Source organism: Chaetodon trifascialis, chromosome 14, assembly GCF_039877785.1.
Source record: "Chaetodon trifascialis isolate fChaTrf1 chromosome 14, fChaTrf1.hap1, whole genome shotgun sequence".
Lineage (NCBI taxonomy): Eukaryota > Metazoa > Chordata > Actinopteri > Chaetodontiformes > Chaetodontidae > Chaetodon > Chaetodon trifascialis.
This window is the reverse complement of record NC_092069.1, coordinates 7,785,950-7,809,761: the sequence shown is the minus strand read 5'-3', so window position 1 is coordinate 7,809,761 and position 23,812 is coordinate 7,785,950. Positions and strand designations below refer to the sequence as shown.

At 43.1% G+C, this 23,812-nt stretch overlaps 1 protein-coding gene across 3 annotated transcripts in view; it reads left to right on the top strand.

Moving 5' to 3' along the window:
- sobpa (sine oculis binding protein homolog (Drosophila) a) overlaps positions 1 to 23,499 on the top strand; it is a 42,919-nt gene extending 19,420 nt beyond the window's left edge. For 2 of the 3 annotated variants that reach the window (XM_070979807.1, XM_070979806.1), the window contains 3 exons: positions 8,499 to 8,594; positions 14,564 to 16,622; positions 18,222 to 23,499. In XM_070979807.1, the coding sequence (XP_070835908.1) occupies positions 8,499 to 8,594; positions 14,564 to 16,621 (2,154 nt within the window). In that variant the 3' untranslated portion in view covers position 16,622; positions 18,222 to 23,499. The remainder of the gene's footprint in view (positions 1 to 8,498; positions 8,595 to 14,563; positions 16,623 to 18,221) is intronic. The other variant, XM_070979808.1, reaches the window with a different exon arrangement.
- Positions 23,500 to 23,812: the final 313 nt, after the last annotated feature.

Sequence of the window (23,812 nt, the reverse complement as noted above, 5' to 3'; positions counted from 1 at the left end):
GCTACCAATGAACCTGTTTACCTGTGGAATGTTCCAAACAGGTGTTTTTGGAGCGTTCCACTATTTTCCCAGTCTTTAGCTGCTCCTGTCCAAATGTGTTTGAAACATGTTGCTGCATGAAATTCAAAATAAGCAGATAGTTACAAAAAACACTGAAGGTTATGAAGTAAAACATATATTGTCTTTGTTTTGTTTTCAACTGCGTGTATATCAGAAAGCTTTAGCAAGTGATCACATTCTGTTTTATTTACATTCTAACAGCTTCCCACATTTTGGAATGGCACTTGTATATAATTATAAGTAGTCCTGTACAGCACATTTATAGTTTAGTTCAGACATGACATCCGTTTTAAGTGTAATTAACTTTGCATTATGTTCCGACCTTATGACTGACATTTTTGTCGATAGTGGAGGTGGAATGTATTTTGATGGCATTTAAGGTACACGGAGGTGTGGTGAGAAAATTGTGTGGAAAAAAATGCAAAGATACAGCAACACTCTTTCCACTTCTCTGTGCTCTCCCCGTTAATCAGCCTCAGACTTTTGACAGAAATTTCAGAGCATGTTCTCTCGCTGCAGTGACAGCTGTGGTCGAAAAGTCTGAATTTCAAAGTGACAGGTGAGATCATATCAATCTTAGAGAAAATCTTTTACCTCAAGAGCTCTCACACACAGCGTCCCAGTGAGCCTATAAACCAATAGTTCCAAATGCCTTGTTTTTATTGTTTAATCACCATATCACCCATTAATGCGACATGTTAAAGTTAGCAATCAGTCTTCTACTTCAAAATCACTTTGTTGCTTGATAAAATAACATTTAATCACAGATTCCACTTCATGTTTTGCCCAATAACTATTCAGAAACCACTCATACAAGGAAGGAACACATTTCATTCAGTTACACTGGCAGTTAAAAAGAAAAAGGTCCCTTCACTCCATCAATACATCACAATTGAAAGTGACACTTTGTAGAACTGAAGTACTGCTGTAAGCAAGCAAGGAAATAATTGTATGGAAGCCCATGTCTGCCAAAAAATCTCGCACCACTTACTAACTCACTTGCATCTTGCTCGCTCACTAGCCTGTTATAAAGCAAACCTTGGCCTCTACATTATATCTTTATCTTACCAGCGGACAAATAAAAGGCTTGGTCGCCTGATGCTATGGTGCTCTAGCTGAGAAGCTAACATTTTTTATGCACTGTTATATGAATCATTCAGTTCATTTCATTTCTGTTCAGTTCTGTTGAGATGTAATAAGTTAGCAAGTTAGGGGCAGTTACCAAGATTACACAGTGCAGCAGTGTTAAGCATTAAGTGCTATCAGTCATCCTTGATATGATCTTTTTTGTTTATTCTAATTCTAACAATGCCTAAACATCGATGTTGAAACCGTTTAGGGGGATTGATAAATGTTAAATGTGCTGAGCAGCCGCTCTGAGCTACATGCAGGAAGTAGGCTACCTTTATTGGATCATCAATAAATTGTTTTTGCACAGAATTAGTGGGCATCACACAAAAGTTCTAGCATTAACATCATTCACATCCATACATTGCCGTCAGAGGCCAGTCCGCCGTGTGCTGGATGTTTCCATCATCCATTAGCAGAGTGCACATGTTCACATCATCACAAACACAGGAAAGGCCTGCTCTGCCACAGCGGCTCAGATTCTATATTTTGTCTTGCTCTCGCACATTCATGCAGGCCATTTGTGTAAGCGATACCCACGTTCCTTTTCTCATGCACCCACAAGGTTGGCCACAACAACACAGCCTGCAGGCTTTCTTCTTCCAACAGAAAAAAAATATTGTCATGGCTGAAAAAAGTATCTCGTGTCTGCGTGTGCTTGGGATAGGGGAGAGGAGACGTGGCGGAGGAGGTGGGGGGGTGCAGGGGGTGGGCAACGGCTCTGGCATTATGTTGCATGAAATATCTTCAGCTGCCTCATCTATGAAACCCAATCCCGTCCTCGGGTGACTACAGTTGCTACTTTCTCACATCTCTGCATAACCCTATATTATGTCGTGCGTGTTTGTGTGTGGCGGAAGATGAGTGATAGTTTAACTCAGGCTAATCACTTACGTACCTGTTCACTGCTTGCCTTAAGCGTCTTGATTAGATGGAAGGTGTTGTTTCCTCGCCGCTCACACCGCTCAGTTCTTGTGTTGGTCCATCTGCCTGCTCACTTTACTTCTCCTTTTCACTTTCCACTATTTGATTCATTGGCTCTTTTTCTTGTTTGGTAACTCATGTTGGTTTGCACGGTGTGTACTGCAGAGGCCAGTTTGAGTGGAAAGATACCAACTGGACAGGAAGTTCACTGAGATTTGACTTGTACAGTGCAACAGCTACGACCTTGGATAGGTTGGGCGATTAAAGTGAGTGATATAGAATTTTAGGGTGGAGATTTGCTTTCAGCTGTCGGTAGAAGCTGCTCAACTGTCGCGCTTTTACATGCAGCCTTTTGGTGTCTCACTGTATCTTACACCTACACATACACTGATAAACATGCTTGCTCTTTGGAAACAATGGCGAGATGAACTGAGGCAATTAGCGGTGATGAATGAACCTCTGCGAGTGTGACGCATGGCGGCAGAAAGGTGTAGATGAGAGGATGCTTTGCTTTTTCATTGAGTCGGCCTGGTCCTCCACATGTCACTTAGGGTTGAATTTTAAATGCTTCATGCAGGAGTCTGTTGCTGCAGCATCGATTGTGATGAAATGTTGCTCATTGCTGTTGCAATAGCGCCAAGAATCTGCTTTTCTCTGCAGTTTGGTGTGAGTTTGTGAGTTTTCAGGCTTGAATTTGTCAGAGAAAATGACCTACTGGCTGATTGTAGCTGGGGTTGAAAAGCAGCTAGAGGTAGGATTAATTCAAAATCCTGTTTAAAAATAAGCTAATAGTGGCTCATCATGCGTAATCAGTTGGGTGATTTATCATATTCCTTCATGCAAAATTGAAAACAGGGCTCATATTCTTATTTTATTTATAGTGTATAGTTATCTTATATATATCTTTATACATCATGCAAATGAACATATGCACCGTGCCTTCTGCTTCCACAACATTCAAGAAAGCATTATGCAGGTAGTGCGGAGACTCCAGCTTGTGTTTTACAGGTCGTTTCTGCCGCAGCGCAGGGCTTTTTGTTCACACCATGAAATTCCCCCCCGGAGACCCCAGACCTCCATCAGTGTCTTTCCCTGGGAGCTCCCTCCAGGCGCGAGGGGGCAGAGTGCCGCTTCATGTCAGCCCAGAAATGTCACATCGCCTCAAACACACACACACACACACACACACACACACACACACACACACACAGACACACACACACACACACACACACACACACACACACACACACACACACACACACACACACACACACACACACAGAGCCCGGTGGTTGCCGCCCTGCTCCTGAGCACTCCACGATTTACTTTGTATCTCCATCAGCTGCCAAGGAGGGCGCACGCAAAATGAATAAGAGAAAAGAGGGTGTGTGAGCGTGCATGTGTGTGTGTAATTCTGTCTTGTATATATATGGATGTCGCTGCGTGTGGAAATTTTGTGTGTGTGATGAAGTGTGTAATGTGTCTGCATATTGCAGCTCAGGCTCACTGCTGGTTAGGAAGCCTTGAGGCCTGCCTAACACAGCTTCAGGGCACAGAGAGGAAGGTGATTATCTCATAGCTGCCAGCCATTCAGCTCAAATAAAGACAAAAGTAACTCCGGCTAACTAGGCGTCAAGATTGTAAAAGTGGAGCCACACACATGAACTTGCATGCCTTTGTGTCTTTTGTTAAACTTGTAGGCGTGATAAACTACACTCGCACAAATAGTGCAGCAAAGACTGTGCTGCATTTCTGGAGTTGCAGGCATACCGGATGTTGCACATTTCAGGTTTGTTGTGATGATGACCTGAAGCGAGCGTGTACTCCTTGAAACCTTGTGAAGTTCCGTTCGAAACTCGCCATCAGTATGCCAAGAGGATCTTATTGCAGAACGAGTTATATTACGATTAGCATTTGTTACACCCTTTAAAACATTTTTTTGCTGCCATGAAAACTAAATTTAGAGACGACAGCCACAGCAATATACTCATATATTTCTACATTTGCCTATATGTTGCTGTAAAGGGAGCTCAAAAATGCTGCAAAGCAGCAAAATTTCAATCTTTTTTTTTAGATAACTGAAGCTGTTTACAAATTATGCTTCAAGGGCCATAAAGCACCGCCACCCTCACCAGACAACCCTCGAAAAAGCATACTTTTTTGTATGTGTGCTGACTCAGCTCAAGAGCAAAGATCATGGCCTTGGTAATCTTGGAATATTCCTGTGCATGTGTGTGAAAGTCTCCGTGGTACACTGCAAACAGAGTTGAGCTGGTGTTGGGATGGCTTTTCAAAACACGAAAAGTACAGACAAGCTTGTCTCCTTTTTCTTTTTTTTTTCCTATTGTGGAAGAGTGCGTTTCTTTGCCTGTCACACGCGTGGTGCCAGGACTGCACCTTCATTTCAGGATTTGGGTTGAGCTCCGCTGAGCTCGTCTGTGTTTGTCTTTGGATTTGGAAAGCCTGCCTACGAGCGGCTTTCTTTGAGAAACGCAGCTCTTTTGGCAGGTGACAGGCACACACACCTGGACATGTATTGCTGCCCAGATGGAAGCTAGCATGGTGGCAGCTGGTGTGGCGTCCCCTCAGGACGGTGGAGTCGCCAGAGGGGAGCTAGGCGGCCAATGTCCTGCTCTGTCGTTCCTGTAAGGAACTTCAGCTGGGTGTGTGGGTGTGTAGTTTTCTGGCATGATGGAGCAGCAATAAGGGAAAAAAAACACCTTAAAACAGAAGAACACAACTGGCACTGAAGCTGCAATTCCCCAGTGTGCAAAAGAAAAGTGGCGACTTTAACCACTAATTTCTATCTATCTATCTATCTATCTATCTATCTATCTATCTATCTATCTATCTATCTATCTATCTATCTATCTATCTATCTATCTATCTATCTATCTATCTATCTATCTATCTAAATCCATCTTCTTTATCCGTGTGGCACCCTGTGTGCGCCTCACGCCTCGTTCACAGTGCCAACACCTCATTAGTACAATATGCAAATGAACTGGCGCAGAGCCAGAGGGTCAGAGCACAAACTGGAGACAGAATAATAGCACAATGGTGTATCTTTGTGTGCGTGTGCATCCACAAATGCCTGCCCAGATTCCCGCGTATGTTTATGTGTGTCCACCTGTGTGTCCGCGCTCGTGCTGAGGAGACATGGTGCATATGTGTGTGTGTGCGTGAGACGGAAAATTGTTGACATGGCTCAGTCCACACCCACTGATCATTTAGCGCACTGGCAGCTTCTAAATAACCATGACCCCGTAATCTCTGGTTTTGTTTCCTCCAACCTTTGGTGACAAAGTAAAAAGTCTCCCCTGTTACGTTGTAAAATGTCAGCGCTGAACAGCGATTCTTACGCAGCATCCAAATAACAGCACTCTTCACGAGACACACGGCAGCGGTATCTGATTTGTGTCACGCTTGGAACAGGAAGCTCTACCTGGAGGTGAGGCAAGCAGATGGAAGCAGAGGCAAACTCAATCAGTCTTTGGACGAAAAATGTATTAATGTAAAAGAGACACCAGAATTGCCCTTTGGTATCATGGAGAGATGAACAGAGCTGGAGGCCAAATTACCCATGACAAATCAAAGGTTGCAGCGAGCAATTTAAAGGGAACATGATATGAAAGAGAGCTGCGCAGGCCAGTAGCTCACCTGTCAATGGCCCAGGCTCTGGATGAAATGTCAGCTTGCGGGCTGCAGACGGCATGATGAACATGTATAATTGAGGTTAAATCTCCATTTCTGATAATAGAGGCTCAGTGCCCAGTGGCTGTAAGATATGAACCACTGTTCACACATCTATATTATGTAAAAGTGCATTTCATTTCATGAAACACAACGGAGCCGTTCGGCACTGTGCCAGACAAAGCTTCTCCAATAACTTCTTTGTAGCAAAATTGTCCACACCTGGCATAACAGCACTGACTGCCTCAGTGTTCACACTGCGCATAATGAATGACTCACAGAGTGCAGGAGAAGGTGGCTCCTGTTCCAGCTGGTGGAAATGGAGTTTTGTATTGTAATATTAAAGGAAATTAAATTGACAGCAGCTACTGTTTGAGCACGTTAAGCACACTGTCTGACTTAACCTAATGTAATTATTTCTTTGGTCTGCTGATTGAAGATTTTTACAATATACAAAATACAAACAGAACACTGTATCCACCCCACCTGCCCACTGACCCATCCACCCACCCAATCCCTCACCCACCACACTCGTACCACTCAATCAAAGTCATTCTACTCACCTACCAAAGAATGTCATTTTATTTCTCCAAGAAAACACAGTGTTACTGCAAAATTCTGTCAAATATTGACCTTTAACACGAAGCACATTTTAGGCAAGGCCAAAACTGCCAAATATCGCCAGTGATGTTAGCAGTCAACCACAGTTTTTCATGTTTTTACCGCAATTACAGTTCGTCTCCAAGTCAGCCAGCTGAACTGAATTGAGGCATTAGTCGTTTTTGCAAAATGAAACAAGACCACGTCAACCAACAGCATGATGCTACCTCTGCTAATGACCCAGAAACTTACCTTACCGACTTCAACTACCTGATATGAATTACTAATTTGAAATTATTTTCTTACATCTGCCATCTGCTATTAAAAATTAATTTACACTCTTTTGTCCAAATATTCCAGCCATGTTCGCTGTGGCCATTAACAGTGCCTTCTTGATTTGAAGTGTTTGATGTGGAGCGGTGGCGTGCTGTCTGAAGCAGCAGTATTGCTTAGAAATACTCCAAATGTGTTGATTGTCTAGAAAATATTCAACCGAGCCAGGTAATAATTCTGTCATTCGTTGTGAGGTTTTATTCACTCTGTGTTGTTTTTCCTCTGAAACACAGATACACTTGCTGTACCTTTTTCCATTGCAGTTATCAGTGAGGGAGAAAGGAATGAATGAAGGAACGGCTAACATTAGCTAACTTTATGGCTCAGTTCATGGAGGCGTGGCCTGAGGACAGTGCTGGTGTGGACTGCACTCCACTGACAGCTCACTCTTAGCTTACTTAGCATCGTTGCACCGGTTACAGTGGGACAACCTCCACCTTTAATTGTAATTTTGCAGAGGTCATGTCTTGTTGTGCAGACTGTAAGCAGTCCGAGGGGGAGGAACTGTTCACATCAGCATTTTAATTATTATTCCAAGTCGGAAGTATCAGGAACATCTGACATAATGTTTGCAACATACTGCATTTCTCGTGTGTCCTTCACTAGTCTCAGTTGATCGTGCTTACTAATGGATGTATTTCTGGTGAGACTAGTGATTTGCTTTTTACTCTTTTCCGGACTATTTAGCAGAGTGGGGGAAAGCATTGCTGTCAGGCTCTCACCTGTAATTCCGCGTTGTTTCTGACACTGACGATATCTCTCACTTGGTAAAAAGAACTACAGAGGTGTGAACAAACTGTTGGCATAATGACTTCATCACTGCTGGCAGTTACATACAAATATGAACACTAATGCAATTGATTGAGCTATATTTATCGGTGCTATACACTCTTTGTGTCTGCTTTCACTTGATAATGAACTGCTGCAAAACATGACACAACAAGAGAAGCTAATTTAGGTTGTTTAACATTATCTGGTGTGGCTGCAAGGTCAGCAGCGGGGCTAACCTTCTTGGAATGATGTGTGAACACCCCCAAACGTCCCTGTTCTTCCCATTCTACTAACATGCATGAATGCAGTATAACGCAGCCATCATTAAGTTCAAATCATGTAATTTTGCCACTGACGAAACTCCGAACTCCACTGACGGAGAAGTTTCATCAGCAAGAATCAGGGAAAATACCTGTGTGGGTGTGCGGGGCCATTAAATGTGATCTCCAACCTCTCATTGAGTTTATCAAGAAAATTTGACAAGTGAACAAGAGTGACTGAAGAGTTCCTGACTAATGGTTCCTGCTTGGCACAGTACACTTTACCAGGGTAGTGCTACTGCAAATATTTGTATTAAAAGAGGTCTCATACAGCTTTCAGAGCCTGCCATATATTTTAATTTCTTCATGTTAGTGTAGAATGACCTTAATTTATTTCTGATCATTTAAATATGTTTTCATTTCCCCTTTTTATCTGAACTAATGTGTGTTTGAAGGAACACACGCTGCTGTGGTGGTAGGCAGCAGTTTGAATGTCTGAACTCTTCAACCATGCACATGCATGCACACGCCTCCACACACAGTTCTGTTGCAGAGAATCCTGTGAATTGGTTTGTCCACAAACCAATAACTGTTCACCCATGTTACAGTCACCATTTCTGTTCATCTTTCTCAGTGTTGTTTTCCATTTCTGAGTTTCCTTGTTGCCTCTGTTCACCTGTTTATTTTGTCCATTCGTAAAAAGAAGCCATTATTTCTCCCCCCCAGGCAAGAGACGACGATGGCCTCGGTGGGAAATTACCCCAGCACAGCTTTACTCAGGACACGCCCAGGCTTGTCTTCAAGACAAACAGCGATGTGCTTGTAAGGACCATAACCATTTAACACCAGATAGAGTTTAAGCTTGATGGCTACTGCACAAAAATGTTTTGATCTTGTTGGGTTTTTTTGTTAAAAGTGTATAATTTTCAAGTCATTTTCCCCCGACATGTCAGTGGACTGGTTCATATTTGGGCATTACTGTAAAAGTAAACATCAACCACCAGATTCAACACAAACGGCTCAGCATGAAAGTACAGACAGTGCACAAGCGACACTCATTTGACGTAAAGTTTGCATACATTTAAGTTTGAGCTTTTCATAACTTTTTTCATGCGTAACCATTTGCTTTGCTCATTTTCTTTATACATCATATTCTGTGCCTTCTGTTGAGCATTTGGGGGAATCAGACAAATGTGCTCACCCAGAATTAAAATTGGTATATTATTGCAATGATAACACATTTATGGCAAAACTAAGGTGAATAGTGTGGATTTACTTATTTATTATTGTTAGTGTTTACTGAGAATTGTGATTTGTACATAGGTCATTCATAATTTAGTGGAAGAAAGCAGTTTGGTAGACCCTTCATCAAGACAAAAACAAGGAAATATGTGCCACTAACATGCCACGAACATCCAGCTAATTTAGATTTAAAGGGACTATCAAGTTTATTGCAAGCTGGGCCTGATTTTTATGGTTTTAACCATCATTTCTATGGTGTTCTAGATGTCCAATAAGAAAACTGTACTCACTGAATTAAATGATCTTGGATTGCAGCAGCATCACTAACAAGTATTCTAATGGTGCAATGGATATTTGGTTTAAAATAGTTTTAAATAATGTAGTTAAGATGATCTGGTTAAACTGTTGGCATGTTTATAACCTGTCTGCTCATGTGTTGCCACATTGGACTTCCTTTTAATGATGTTGCTGCATTTCCTGATCTGACAAATGACTTCAGTGAGTGCAGCGTTATCACAACCGATGGAAATAGAAGTAGAAAAAAAAGATCCAAGTGGAAAAACCTAAATTTTCCTTCCTTTAAAGCCATACTTAGACATTTTAGGAATTGCATTATTTGTCTTTTTGCTGAGAAATGAGAAAATCAATATCACTAGTATATCTGAGCTGACAAGAAGACAAATCTGCACCTTTTTTTTACAAAAACCAAAGTCTCCAGGAAGTAACTGTTCCCAATCAAGAAATAGACCAGCACACAATCCTTTCTAAAAACAAGATTGTACAGATTAAACAGATGAGTTATACAGTGTTAGCTGGTGCTTCAGAGGTGCTGTTAAGCAGACTTTGTTACTTTTGGACAGGCGAGCTATTTCTGTCTTCCACTCTTAACACTAAAAAAGCTACTCAGCTTCAGACTGTAGCTTCATATATTTATTGCACCATTTATCTAACCTTCAGGAAGTAGGGAATAACCATACCTCCCCAAATACGTCAAACTTTTGCTTTAAACAACGACGTCCCACATGGAAAAGCCACCTTTAGCAGGCAGCAACTCGCAAACAGAGATCTTTTGTCTCAGAGAGGTCCAGTCTGCCGCAGTGACATTCAAACACAATCCACCAGGTCTGTCTCATCATTCTTACAGCTGGAGATATTTTACTCACTGTGCGTGCATGAGTGTGTGCTGTGAAATATAGCGCAATTGAGCTTCACCTGGCCAAGTGAGAATGGCCTTTGTATGTCACATCTATAATGAGTGATGGTGATGGCTGGCTGTGATAAGACAGGCCTCACAGGGACTGTAGTTCTGGTCATCTGTGGCTTTTAGCTGCTGTTTAAATTCTTCATGCTCCATGCAGGTTTTAATTCCTATAATAATAATAAGTCAGGTAGACAGACTAGCCAATATACAGTAAAACACGGGGAAAGGATATGAGACAGATATGTCTCCCCTTTTGTAAGCCAGGTAATTATCATGAAAGGGATTTCAATAAATGAGGCCACTGTAAACTGATATTTTGGATAATCATAGTAACAAGTCCACATGTTGCAGATGGTCTGTTAAGCGCTGCCAAACTTTAATTTTCTTGTGTAAACTTTAGTGGAAGCTTTAGTCTGTTTTCTTTTCCCAGTGAACCAGGTGCTTTATGATGGCAGTCTCTTGCGACATAATCTAGTTTTTGGACTGAATCCACAATGCAACGAGCGCAGTGTTTCTGTGTGCTGTCTTCACATCGCTGGTGGACTCGAATTGTCAGGAGCGGAGACCGCAGATCGTTTGGAGTGAGAGACAACTCAACCAAAAACCAAGCAACTGGCTGGCTTCAGGCACCTGGCTCATTTTCATGGGTTTAATCCTTGTGTTTTGTACTTTGTGATTATACCAGGAATCTGAGAAGTGCCAAAAGCATCACATATCAACCTTAACAGGGGGATATACAAGCCTGTCCCTTTATGCACTTTTGCTGCTTAACCCTCTTCATTCTTCGAAACCTCTTCTTCCTCCATGTAAACCCACTTCAGGCACTACAGCCTCTTATGAAACCTCACAATCTCTGCAGCATCTGAAACCCTCCAGCCTCTTAACCCTCTGTAACCTTCTCCTCTTCATCCTCTTCATTATCTAAATCCTCTGCAATCTCTTTAACGTCTGCAAACTCTTCCTCTTCGTCACTGCCTGAAACTTTCTCATCCTCCTCGGCAACCTGTTGGTCCGCAACCTTTGCCTTCATCTCTGTGACTGCAGCACTTTTATACCCTTCATCCAATCCCTTAACCCCTGAGACTGAAGAAACACCTCACCTAACTTGTTAATGTAAAGTAATTATACGCTAAAACTAGCTGTTGCCCAATCTTGGGATTCATAAATGTCACTGGCCTCGTCACTGGGTCAGGGGGCGAGAGGAGGAAGAAAACGATGACTGCTGAGGTGATTGCACTTGTTTGGAAGCACGATAATTGCTGTAATGCAAACGGTTAAACTGCATCACCGGTACTGGTTCGTTGGCCACGATGGAAATAAATGACCATAATTACATTCAACTGCAAACATCTGTGTACAGAGTAGGGAGAGCGCGGGAGAGAGAGAGAGAGAGAGAGAGAAAAAAAAGCACAACTCCATTAGCGTAATGTGCAGTGAAATTTCACTCACAGTGCAGAAAGTCGTTAAGTGCTCTCCATCTGTCTTTCTGAGTCAAGGAAAATTTCAGCACATTTATTATTTAGAATATCCTGGGCCTACCATTATCAAGCTCAACTTGAGAGAGCACCTTTTTGACTTTTACTCAGTCATGGCTCATTGAATTAGCCAGGACTAAATGGCCAGTTAAAACGTGTAGAATTTAAGGCACTGACTAGCTTAGCAGTTGCTATGTAGTCTCGTCTCAGATATGTCTTTGCTGTGGTCCCTCATGCTCTCTAGCTGCTTGTCCCCAGCTCTATTCATGTGTTTGTTTCAGAAATTCCTCCTGAATTGCATTTGGGCACGCCATCTCTCCTGAGTTACACTGCATAATGACTCTGAGCTTATTACAAATGCACAACTGCAGTACATCTTTCTAAAACTTTTGTCCTTTTCAAAGAGGCTTGTGCTTGATTCAGTCCACCTTGCACCAGACAATCTGATGTAAACCACATGATCTATGCAAAGAAGCTGATGTTTTACACGTGTAGCAGCTGCAGGACAGCATGCTATGCATTCTTCTGAAATCCTGGCCAGTCCTACAGTGCATCTGCCCAAACAGCCCATGTGAGTCCAGTGTCTTTCAGCTGCTGCCAGACAGGATCCTGCCAAATAAACCAATGTTGCTATGCAGCGAGCAAAAGGAGTTTATCCACCTTCCGGTTCGCATCCCTCAACTTATTAACATTCAGCTTGGGGGCTTAAGGGTCTGTGTGATGGATGGATGTCGTTGAGGGGTCTGACAACTGATTAATGCCTTAATTATCTCCAGCGAGGACCTGCCACTCCTCCCAGAGCTGACAGAGTGAGCTGTGTGTGGCCTGACGAGTAATGCCGTGTTCAGGGCTCGCCCACTGCTATCTGCTCTACCAGGGTCACATTCATTTGCTTCCCAAAGAAAAATTTGCACTTTTTGTGCTGAAAAGGCGTACAACGGTGATGAAACAGTGCAGCAGGGTGTTTTGGGTCTTTGCCACTGCAGTGAGCGAGAAAGACAAGTTTTCAATTTAGCCTCCCTGTGTGTGGATGCACGTCTGGTTTGCTGTCTGCATACAGCACAGCATATGCTGAGAAATTTAATTTGAGACTGAACTGGCAAAATCATGTCGTTATGTTATTACAAATGAAATTACTGGCTCTGACTACGCTTTACAAATCCCACTGTGACTCCAAAAACTTGATCTGAACGGCTACAGAAATACATAAAGAGCAATAATGGATCTGGATTAGTTTAAAAAAAAAAAAAGAAAACTTGTTATTAGTAAAATATTGTAAATGCCAGGAGGACATATGCTGCTGCCTCTCGCCATCAGGAAATTGAAACAAAAACAATGTCAATTAATTGTTATATGATTGGATATCTGTGAACATTAGGAACAGCAAAAATGAATGCTTTCATGATCTACTCACACCAGTGCTAGGGCTGAAGTTTGAGCAGTGTTTGTTTTTTGTGTTATATCATATTGTTAGGTGTTCATGTTTTTTCTCTTTAAAAAGTTGGAGTGGAGAGAGAACAGTGCTGTGTTGCTGTGCCCAGTAGCTGAAATCATAGAAACTCCAGAGGCAGTCCTATTTCGCAAAAAGATATAAGCCGTGCCTGCATTGCATTTTTTGTCTTTTTAGGCTACTGGAAGTGGATAAATAGATTTGCCACTGTAACATTGTTGAACATTGGTCTAAAACAGCAGCTTTGTGCGAGAAAAACAATGCTATGTTCAGTATAATAAAGTATATTTGTAGACTGTCCTCCTTAAGACAACATTCATTTGTCGCTATCCATTGCCACAAGCTTAAATGGAAATACAGATACCTCGTTTCAAGGTCTGAAGGGAGTTCTCTTATTTTAATTGACTGACACCAAAACCTTACAGTTATCGTTAATGTTTAAATCAGTGAAACATTTTCAGTAATAATCAGCACTGCAGTTGTCGCCAAAATAGTCATATATCATGTATGTTCAGCCAGTTATCCAGATAAATGAGAAAATTTCAAACATGCTAAATACTGTAATACATGGTAAACACCTCCACTTCTTGTTAACTTCTGAATTTGAATGACAAAATGGGAATGTTCTGCATGAAGCTATTGCATTAATTGCCCTATTTAAACCTGATAGAGTAAAGTAAATCATGACAGCAGCCAAGATGTCTTGTCAGATCATTGCTGATCTATGGAGTGGCCTGAAGTGCAAAAAGCTTGAAAGCTGAGACTTTCTCTGTAATTCAGTATTGATCAGTCCTTTAGGATAAACGTGATACAGTATCTTTCTAGCGTTTTAACTAACTGTAGTGTCTGTCTCCTAGTTGACACACACTTCAAAACCAATTGTGCAAGGCCATTTGAGGGAAATAATCTTTTTGTCTTGTTGTGCTTGGGGTGTTAGTTTCCCAGGGATCTATGGTTAAATGAGACTGAGTGTCTTTATTGCCAACAGAAGGTTTAAATGGGCATTCCTTTTTAGGACAGAAAGTTAAAGACAAAGTCACTTCAATAGCACTTAGCAGCAGAATGGCATCAGCTGCACATTTACCTCTCGGTTAGGAAAACATATCAATTTAGACACATGCACAAGCACACACGTAGATTACATAAATCAAATACATGCAGCCAAGTGCAGTTATACAAACTTCAAAGTTAAGTGTCTGCTCTTGACAGATCTGTAAAAGTGTTTAGAAAAAGCATCAGTTTCCTTAAAAAGAATCTTTTTTAAATGTGTTTATCTCCAGATGGTTTGGAGGCTGAGCCTCTGCTTACCGGGGTACTTCAGAGAAGATTGTGTTGTATTTCATCAAAAACAAATTAGAAGTCTTTTGTATGCATGGTGACAGGTGCTGATGCAGTGTGTGTGCTGCTGTGTTTTTTGTTGCAGGTGTGTGACTGGTGCAAACATATTCGCCACACTAAGGAGTACCTGGACTTTGGTGCTGGTGAGCGGAGGCTGCAGTTCTGCAGTGCCAAATGCCTGAACCAATATAAGATGGACATTTTCTACAAGGAGACTCAGGCAGCGCTGCCTGGAGCACTGTGTAACCCAGGGCATGGAGCTTCTGGGGAGGGTAAGTTGGAGTGCAGTGGAGGGGTACAGCTGCTCACACCTGAATCTTGGGGAACGCCATTAACGGACCTCCGACGTAAAGCCCCCTCACCAGGGGGGCCTTCCACCACCTCTGCTTTGGCCCCTTCCAGTTCTTCTGCCACCTCACCCTCAGACAACGCTGCCGTCTGCTCGCCATCCTCCTCCTCCTCAGCCAAGATCCCCACTCCGAGACCCCACGAGAGCCCCACACTTCCCCCTCCACCTGTTCCCACTTTGCACCCGCCTGTTGGTGTTCCCTCTGGTAGCCCTCCGATGGTGATGACACCTCGGGGACCCATGCCCCTGCCTCTGTTCATGGAGCATCAAATGATGCAGCAGATGCGTCCACCATTTCTTCGGCCCTCTCCCCATCCCGCAGGGCCCAATAGCCCCCTGTCAAATCCTATTATTCCTGGTATTGGTCCACCACCTCCCCCAAGGACAATTGGTCCAGCATCAAGCCCCATGCACAGGCCCATGCTGTCTCCACATGTCCACCCCTCATCCAATCCCAACCCTGGCATGATGCCCCCTCACCCTGGTCTCCCCATGCCAGGTCTGCCACCTTTCCCCCCAGTCAATATGATGCCCAATGGACGGATTCCTCTGCCCCCTATGATGAACTTTGGCATGCCATCCTTGGCCCCATTGGTTCCTCCACCAACTCTCTTGGTCCCTTACCCTGTCATTGTTCCCCTCCCAGTCCCAATCCCTATTCCAATCCCAATTCCATTCAGCCCCAAAGTTTCCAGGGACCAGCCTGAGAGAAGTGGCTCTACCCGCAATGCTCCAGAGTCCTCCGAAACTTCAGCATCTGGTCTCCGCTCTCCAGGTACCTCTGGAGGTGACAGAGGTGAGCAGAAAGTAGAGCCATCTGGTACAGAGTGTCTCTCCCCTCTACACTCAGAGAGAAGCAGGACGGCATTGGTGGACTTGACAGTGAAGGCAGAGGACAGTTCTGGTAACCTGTGTCTAACCAGCGGCCCTGGACCGATGGAGGGAGTGATAGATCTAACTGTGGGCCAGAGGTCATGCCAACAGCAGGTGATTCAGAGGATGCTACCTGGGGTCCAGGTCAAAGTAGAGGCAGAGGCTGAATCCAGATCTCCTCCAGCTGCTGGGCTGGGGAGGGAAGGGAAGGGTAGTCATGATAGGGGTGAAGAGGCCCTCTCACAGGGCCTCCTCAGTGCTACAGAGCTGGAAGGGGCCACACTCCCAAGCACACTGGAATCATCAGGCCCACCCTCCAGCAACAGTAGCCCCTCTTGCAATGCAGATCCTCCAGTAAACCAGCTAAATCCATGTATCTCCAACATCACCCCACCACCTTTACCCAGCACAACACGGACCCAGGCCCAACTCCTGCCCCAGCTCCAAACTAGTCCTGCTGCCCCATGCAATGTCATAGTCAATGGTACGGGATGGCATTCGCTTCTCACTTCTGCCTTTGAGTCTTGCCCTGACCGAAGAGGAGACAATGTTGCAGGAGAAGGAAAGGCAGAGGAGCAGCCAGCTAATGGTGAGCTGGAGCATGAGGCACTGAAAGAGAACAATTGCTCAGTTGGAGATTGGGAGCCAGGAAAGCGGGGCCCACTGCAAGATGAGATGGCGGACACAGTGGAGGGTAAGCCAGACCCTGACTCCAACCTGGAGGAGGGTGAGCATGCCTATGCCCTCCCACTGCTGTCTACCGGAGGCTGTGTGGTCATCCAGCCTGTGCCAAAGCCTGGTGCTGACAAGACGGCCATCCTATCCTGCTCCATCAGTGCCCCTTTATCAGCAGCTGGGAGCCCCGAGCTGGAGCCGCCGCTGAAGAGGAGGTGTCTGCGAATCCGCAATCAAAACAAATGAGGTGAGTTCACCCCAGTGTGCGCCCACAAACACTTTTATGCAGTTGCGTGCACTCTAGATTTAAGTATAACTTAACACAGATTTATTCAGTGATATTTTGCAATTCACTGTGGGGTGCTCATCACATAATCAGTCAGTTTTGATGTTTCAAATGTCTCTCCCTCCCCAGTGTATATCTATAAACTATTTGAAATTATCTCCTTTACTTCAAAAGGGTTCTTTAACGAGTAGTTTACTATTCATACTGTCTTATCATCCTAAAATCCTGCCAACAGGGTTATTTTATGTTTTGTCCAGTGTGGTATGATGATTTTGACATGGCACAATAAGGCTGATCACTTCATCAGAATCACACAATGTGATGCTTGATTCAAGGGTAGACACAGTGTGCCCTCACACAGACTCTATGGAAGAGGTCAAACAAGCATCAACTGAATTATTATCTAAAAGGAGTGTGAGTGCGCAAGCCTTAGCTGCACTGTGGCAGACGGTGTGCAGGTGATCTATTTGAATGCCACCTGGAGGGGCACTCACTGGGACTGACTTTTAAAAGCCTTTAAAAGGGTTAACGTACCAGGAGGGAATATGATATGAAGCCCATTTTTAAAAAGATGAAATGATCAATTACACCTTAAAAGGAGGTGTGAATACATCCGAGTATGAAAGGAGATATACAAGGATTTCCCCAAGTGTCACACTCTGAGCACTTAGCAGCACAATTAATCTTGTTAATTAACATTAAAAGAATTTTTCAAACTTGATTTGAGATAATCAAATAAATTATGGCAACAGCTAGAAATCATGGATTTGCATTTGTCTGTTTGTTTAGATTGACATACATTTCTTGCTTGGGGCATCTGTTCAACCAACTCATGCATTTTCTAAGATTTATTTTGACTGGCAGATTACCTCCATGAGCTTCAGAATGGAAATGGGGAGTCTTTCATGACAAAGGATTTATTCAGCACATTAATACAAATTTAATGATGCACTCCTTGAGTTAATTAAATGAAATTGTATTCAAGAGCAATTGAAGGCCAATTCAAGTTGTGGTAACATGAGGCGAGCGCTCTGAATTAGACTAATTAATAACGACAAAAGATGGAAATCAAGCTGCATGCACCATTACTACTGCTAAAAGCAGCTGAAATGAATTGTAGAAGTGAAGGAGAAAATCTACCACAACCTTCAGATAACTAAAGATACCTGATAAGGGAAAGGGAAAATGAAAAAATCTGTTTGCTGCATCTCACCTTCCCCACTTGTCTGCAATATCACAAGGCATTTATCATGAAATATCTAAAACACTGTGTAAAATATATGTCACCAGAGAAGCAGTTGCTGAATATTTTATTCTTTATTTGCCCAGAAGCGTCCTCAAGCTGATACTGATTGCATGTACCAAAGAGAGTCAACTCCAAATTAGGAAGCCTGGCTGAAAATCTGCATTCTCTTCAACACCAGCTCTGTTCTTGTGTGGGTCTTGTTTGAGCCTTATTGCTTCAAACCAAACACCCCCTATTCTCCCATTTACCTTTAAATTAAAGTTGGGGCTGCCTGCAGTGACTCAGTCTAATTCTCCTCCCACTCTGTTTCACAGATGGACGCTCTGAGGACCACAGTGCCATCAGTGACACTTACTTGTCCACCCCCCACCTCCAAACCCCACCCCTCCCAACTACACCACCACACACACGCACACACACACAAACAGTTTTCTTGTCCTCACTCATCGTCCAGTCTACCAGCACCACAAATCGCCTTTGACGACTGATGAGAGTCCAACCAAACATGTTGATGTGTATCATAGCAGAGCGGACAGGACTCCTTTTGTCTGTGTGACAGACCTCTGATGGACTGAACTTCTTGATGTCATGGCCAACAGGATCGCTTGACCTTTGAACTGCAGACTGTGTCCCTGCGACAGGAGGACTTTACCCCGCTGCTTCTCTCCTCATTTAGAGACTCCCAGCCCACTCTGGCTCTTATAGCTTATCGACACTCCCCTATCAAAGCAAGTGCTCTCTGTATTGTCTGTTACTATGGATCGTGTCCTGCATCGAAAGCTGCTGCAGGGGCATTAGTGAAGGAGCCCATAGAAATATTTCCATCCCTCAGTGAAATGCTCCAACCTGGAGCCCCACCACAAGTACAAAATCTCTGCTCCATTAGGTGTTATTTTCTCTCACACAACTTGTCACGAAGGTATAGATGTATTTCACAAAGTTCAGATTGTACAGCCGCAGAGTGGGGAAAGATGGCGGACATTCTTCTTGGCCTTTGCTTGTGCGCAAACACAAAGTGTTCTGGGTGATTTGTGGCAGGCGGCAGCTAAAAAGAAGCACAAGCATGAATACACTTGATGTAATATGACTGAAGGACAGTTTAAAAAGTCAGAGGCGAGAGAACAGCCCTTGGACATAAAATCACCAATTGTGTTGAGAAATATTCTGACTGAATCAGCAAACTGGAGGATAAAATATTAACCTTCACCAGCAAGTAATGGTGTGTGGGTGGAATCACACAATCTCTGCCATTGTGGCTTCTATTCATTTACTCTTAAACTTCACTGAATTTAAATATATATTACAGTATTACACAAGAATGAGACAGAGTCGTCATGATAATCATTCCTGCTATTGACAGTTTCACACCCTCGGGAATGCTGCCTGTGTGCTTAAACATTAAGTCACGCTCGTAACAGTAATCGGGGCCCCTGCTGTTTTCAAGGCTTACTGCACCTCCGAAAGAACCGAGAAGGCAAGGCAGTGTAGAAAATCTGCCAGCCTGCAATGGGTACTTGCTACCGCAGGCTAGTTCTTAATCTTTTCTATAATACATTACCAGTGATGTTCCTGTGATGGGTTAGTTTGAGAGTGACTGCACTGAATTTAGAGGGGGCAGAGGGAAGCCAGCTCTTTCATAAATAATTCTTCGTGGACCTGGAGGAAAAGTGCTGAAGTAACACCACAGAAATATTTCTACAACAAACACGCTGAAGACAAACCTGTTTTGGAAATCATTTGAGAAATATTTAAGCGTCGCCTCTTGCTTCCAATCCTGCCAAGTTGCTTGATTTTTAAAATTTTATTTATTTTTTCCAATCACTTCGATCTTAAGCCAAATTTAAAGCCAGCATTTTCCTCGATTCAGTGCATCTTTTTTGGACAGTTTAAGTAAAAGCAACACAGCTGTCACCCGTCCCAGTTAAGCTGCAGCGTATGCCTGCTTGCTGGGTCTCCATCAAACAAAGCCAGCATTTAGTTTACACTCCTATGGAGGAGGTACATTGTACCAGTGCGAGACAAGGTATTATCATATGCCAAAGGCCTCTGGTGCGTTGAGGCAAAACATGTCACCTAGTTTTTAGTGGAAATGGGATTTCAGACTGAAGATTTGACCAGATAATTTATAGTTGCCAAAATAACAAGCACTTCTTTTAAAAAAGAAAGGAAGAAATTGTAGAACACAAGTGGATGTCAAAAGCAGTATTTCCCTGTTGTCTGTCTTTATGGTTTACTTAAGCCATAGAGGCCTATGGTATGTCACACCGTGAAAAAGGTGAAACACAAATCTGGACTTAAAAGATAACGCAGGACTTGAGTGATCTGTAATCATGAGTTACATTAGATGCGTGCACTGCTTTGCACTCCTGTAGTCTTTGTTATAGTTAGTTGGGTCATGACATTGTGTGATTCATTCTGTGTCCAAGTGAAGCCCAACATTTACTCACGCGCACATTCACACGTCGCAGGCGTACATACAGTACTCACACTCATGTCACACACACATAATGCATGCAGTAAATTTAACCGTTTGTACGTGTGTGTGTGTGTGTGTGTGTGTGTGTGTGTGTGTGTGTGTGTGTGTGTGTGTGTGTGTGTGTGTGTGTGTGTCTGTGTGTCTGTGTCTGTGTGAGGCAGGTGCAAGCAGAGAGGCCAGTTGAGATTACAGATTGTTGACTCAGAGTAAGCAGTGTGAAACCCTATCTGTTGCCTGTTAGTCAGGCATTTAGGCTTAGTTTGCCACGTGCCAAGGCCCATCTTTGGTGTCACTTTTAGCATTTCCTTGCCCCCACTTAATTTCTCTCCAAGTAACGGCAGTAAAAAAAAAAAAAAGCTCTACACAGACAGACATAGCAGTTCTATCAGAAGAATAGAAACTGACCAATTGCACCCCAACTCCAAAATTGACATTTCCTTGTGGAGAGGTCAGTGGTCTCCTCCAGAGTTTTGCTACTGAAAGAACAAGAACCAGGATTAATGGAACCAGGAAGCTGGAAATTGTAGTTTCTGTCCTGCCTAACAAATGTGGGAGAATAAAACCAGCACCATAGCCCAGATTTCAGAGGTCATGAGCCTCCCAAGACCATTTCCAAATCACTTGTTTTTCACGTTTTATTTATTCCATCAACTGTTCTGTAAATTTATTTTCTTGTCAAACTTTGTATATCATATATTTATTATAATTTATAGTGTGTAAATTCCCCGCAGGCTGTGAAAACATCTAGAGGACATGACCTCAGTCTTGTCAATGGTAACTAAAACTCTGCACAACACTGAGCCACAGCTCTGTCCTTTGTCTGAAGTCAGACAGTTAGAGTTCCTGTTAGTGTATCAACCTGCTGCATGCTGTTAAAAGAAGGTGGAGGACTGATTTCAAAAGGATCCATGTGTCCTGGTTAGCTCTTCTTTTTTTTTTTTTCTACTGCCCCCAAGCTAACACTTTAGCATACACTGCACTGAGCTGACAGGCTACTTGCGTCTTTAAAACCAGGAGGACTGACCTTGGAAAGAGGAAGAAAGGCATCAGTGTTGTTATTATACAACACATAGACTGATATATTCTTACTAGCAGTGAAAACGAATAATGGCTGTATGGGCAGATTGCCATAAAATGTACTGAGCGCACTGATGTTAACCAGAGGAAAAACCCTTTCCAATTTGGACCCTCCATGAGCTCTCCTCTAGCGCCACCCTCAGGACAAGATATCAGACTTGTACATGAAATATCTCAAGCCAGTGGTCAGAGTTCAATTAAAGGAATTGTTTGGGGAAATACACTGAGAATCGGATGAAAAGATTGTTACCACTCTCTTCTGTCAGTTCAATGTGACGCTACAGCCAGTTGTCGGTTAGCTTAGCTTAGCATAAAAACTGGAAACGAGGGAAAAAGAGAGCCTGGCTCTGTCCAAAGATTAAAAAAAGTACCTACCAGCACCTCTAAAGCTCACTGATTAACAGCTTGCTGCTTCCAGTCTTTACGTTCAGCTCGCTAACCAGCTGCTGGCTGCTGCGTCATACATGCATTTTCCAACATGCCTTTTACTCTTCCACCTTTACATTTGCTCCACAGAGGACAGAAGCTAATTGTTTTGCCTGTCTTTTTCTTTCTCATGCCACCATCAGGCTAAGCTTTCCATCCGACTACTGGCTGAGCTCCCAGAATTTCTCAAAGTCCCCATCTTTATCATCCATCCATCCATTATCTATACCGCCTATCCCTTTCGGGGTTGCGGGGGGCTGGAGCCTATCCCAGCTACAATGGGCGAGAGGCGGGGTACACCCTGAACCGGTCGCCAGCCGATTGCAGGGCCACATGAAAGGACAAACAAACATTCACACTCACACTCACACCTACGGACAATTTAGAGTCATCAATTAACCTAATGAGCATGTTTTTGGTCTGTGGGAGGAAGCCGGAGTGCCCGGAGAGAACCCACGCATGCACGGGAAGAACATGCAAACTCACACAGAAAGGCCCCGCCTGACCCGGGGATCGAACCGGCAACCTTCTTGCTGTGAGGCACGCGCACTACCTGCTGCGCCACCGTGCAGCCCATCTTTATCAGATATATCATATTGATTTAAAATGGTGACGGGGACTTGATATTTATTTCTAATATTTTGTTATGTCTGCTTTTTCTCCTGCTTGACACCTTCACACACACACATTCAGACACGCACAGCTCAAACAACACGCATGTTACGTCTGATCCTAACATGCACCACGTTGTGTTGGCCCTGCAAACGGTACACTGTCCATGTCTGAGACAGATATTGATGGCATGATAGTCTAACTCTCAAGTGGAAGCCCTGAACCACTGAATCAGTCTTTGTGGCGGCAAACAGACTCGTGACAAATCTCCAGCATTCCTTTTTCGATGATGGACTACAGGCCTGGTCAACAGCCTGAATTATGCAACGACAACTAACTCCAACGCTAATGTAGACGAGTGGTCCACAGACAAAATCGAACATGACATGACTTCATGTTACTTTTCAAAAACAACAGAGAAGTTGCCTTAACTCTTGCTTGAATAATCTCTCCAGTTAAGACAATGATGCTCGCTTGTAAAGAAGACTCTCCCTTCTTTGTACAAAATGAAATACACCAGAAACAACAACTTTGTTATCTTGCTAGTGTCAATGTATAGATGATCAGCTTTTTCTGTAACTTGTATGAACCCTCACATTTTTGCTAAGAAGAAACCCTCCTCCCAAATTCCTTGTTCCTAAACATCCAATCTGATCAACGTTTTAACTTGTGGTGGACTGTCAATCTTTTTGTGTACATTTTATAGTATTATTTATTGTTGACAAGTTTTGCATTTGCAAATAATAATAATAAAAAAAAGGCGGTTTGACCTGAGCATTCGATTCCAATGTAAATGCCTGGTGAACAGTGAAAAGCTTTTTTTAATTATTAAAATGGAGAAAACAGTGATATGAGGAGATGATCTTCTGTCTTTTTATTATGACGTTGTACCATGTACATAACATGTGGCCAAAATTGCTTTGGAGAATAATCATTTTTTGTGTTGTAACAGTATTTGTTTTATCCAGTGACTTGCTCATGAAGACAAATAAATAAGAGGCACACACAACCTTGTTTCAGATGGGTCATATGTGCTCACTCTATGGACGCGCATGAGGAACCTGCACACATAGAGGTCACAGTATTAACTCTAAAGATACCATCTCACTTTTAGTGTCATTTAATGGGAAATTTTGACTTGATTCGTCACCTTATCACATAATTTACAACATGTCACAGAGTCGCTGAGAATCAGTGGAAACTTGTGAAAATCACAATTAATAACTTCCATGTGAATTTCAGAGGTGTCACACTGTTGAGTCAATAAAAGCTTTGATACAAACACGAAGGAAAAAGCAGCGTAGTGCAACAAAT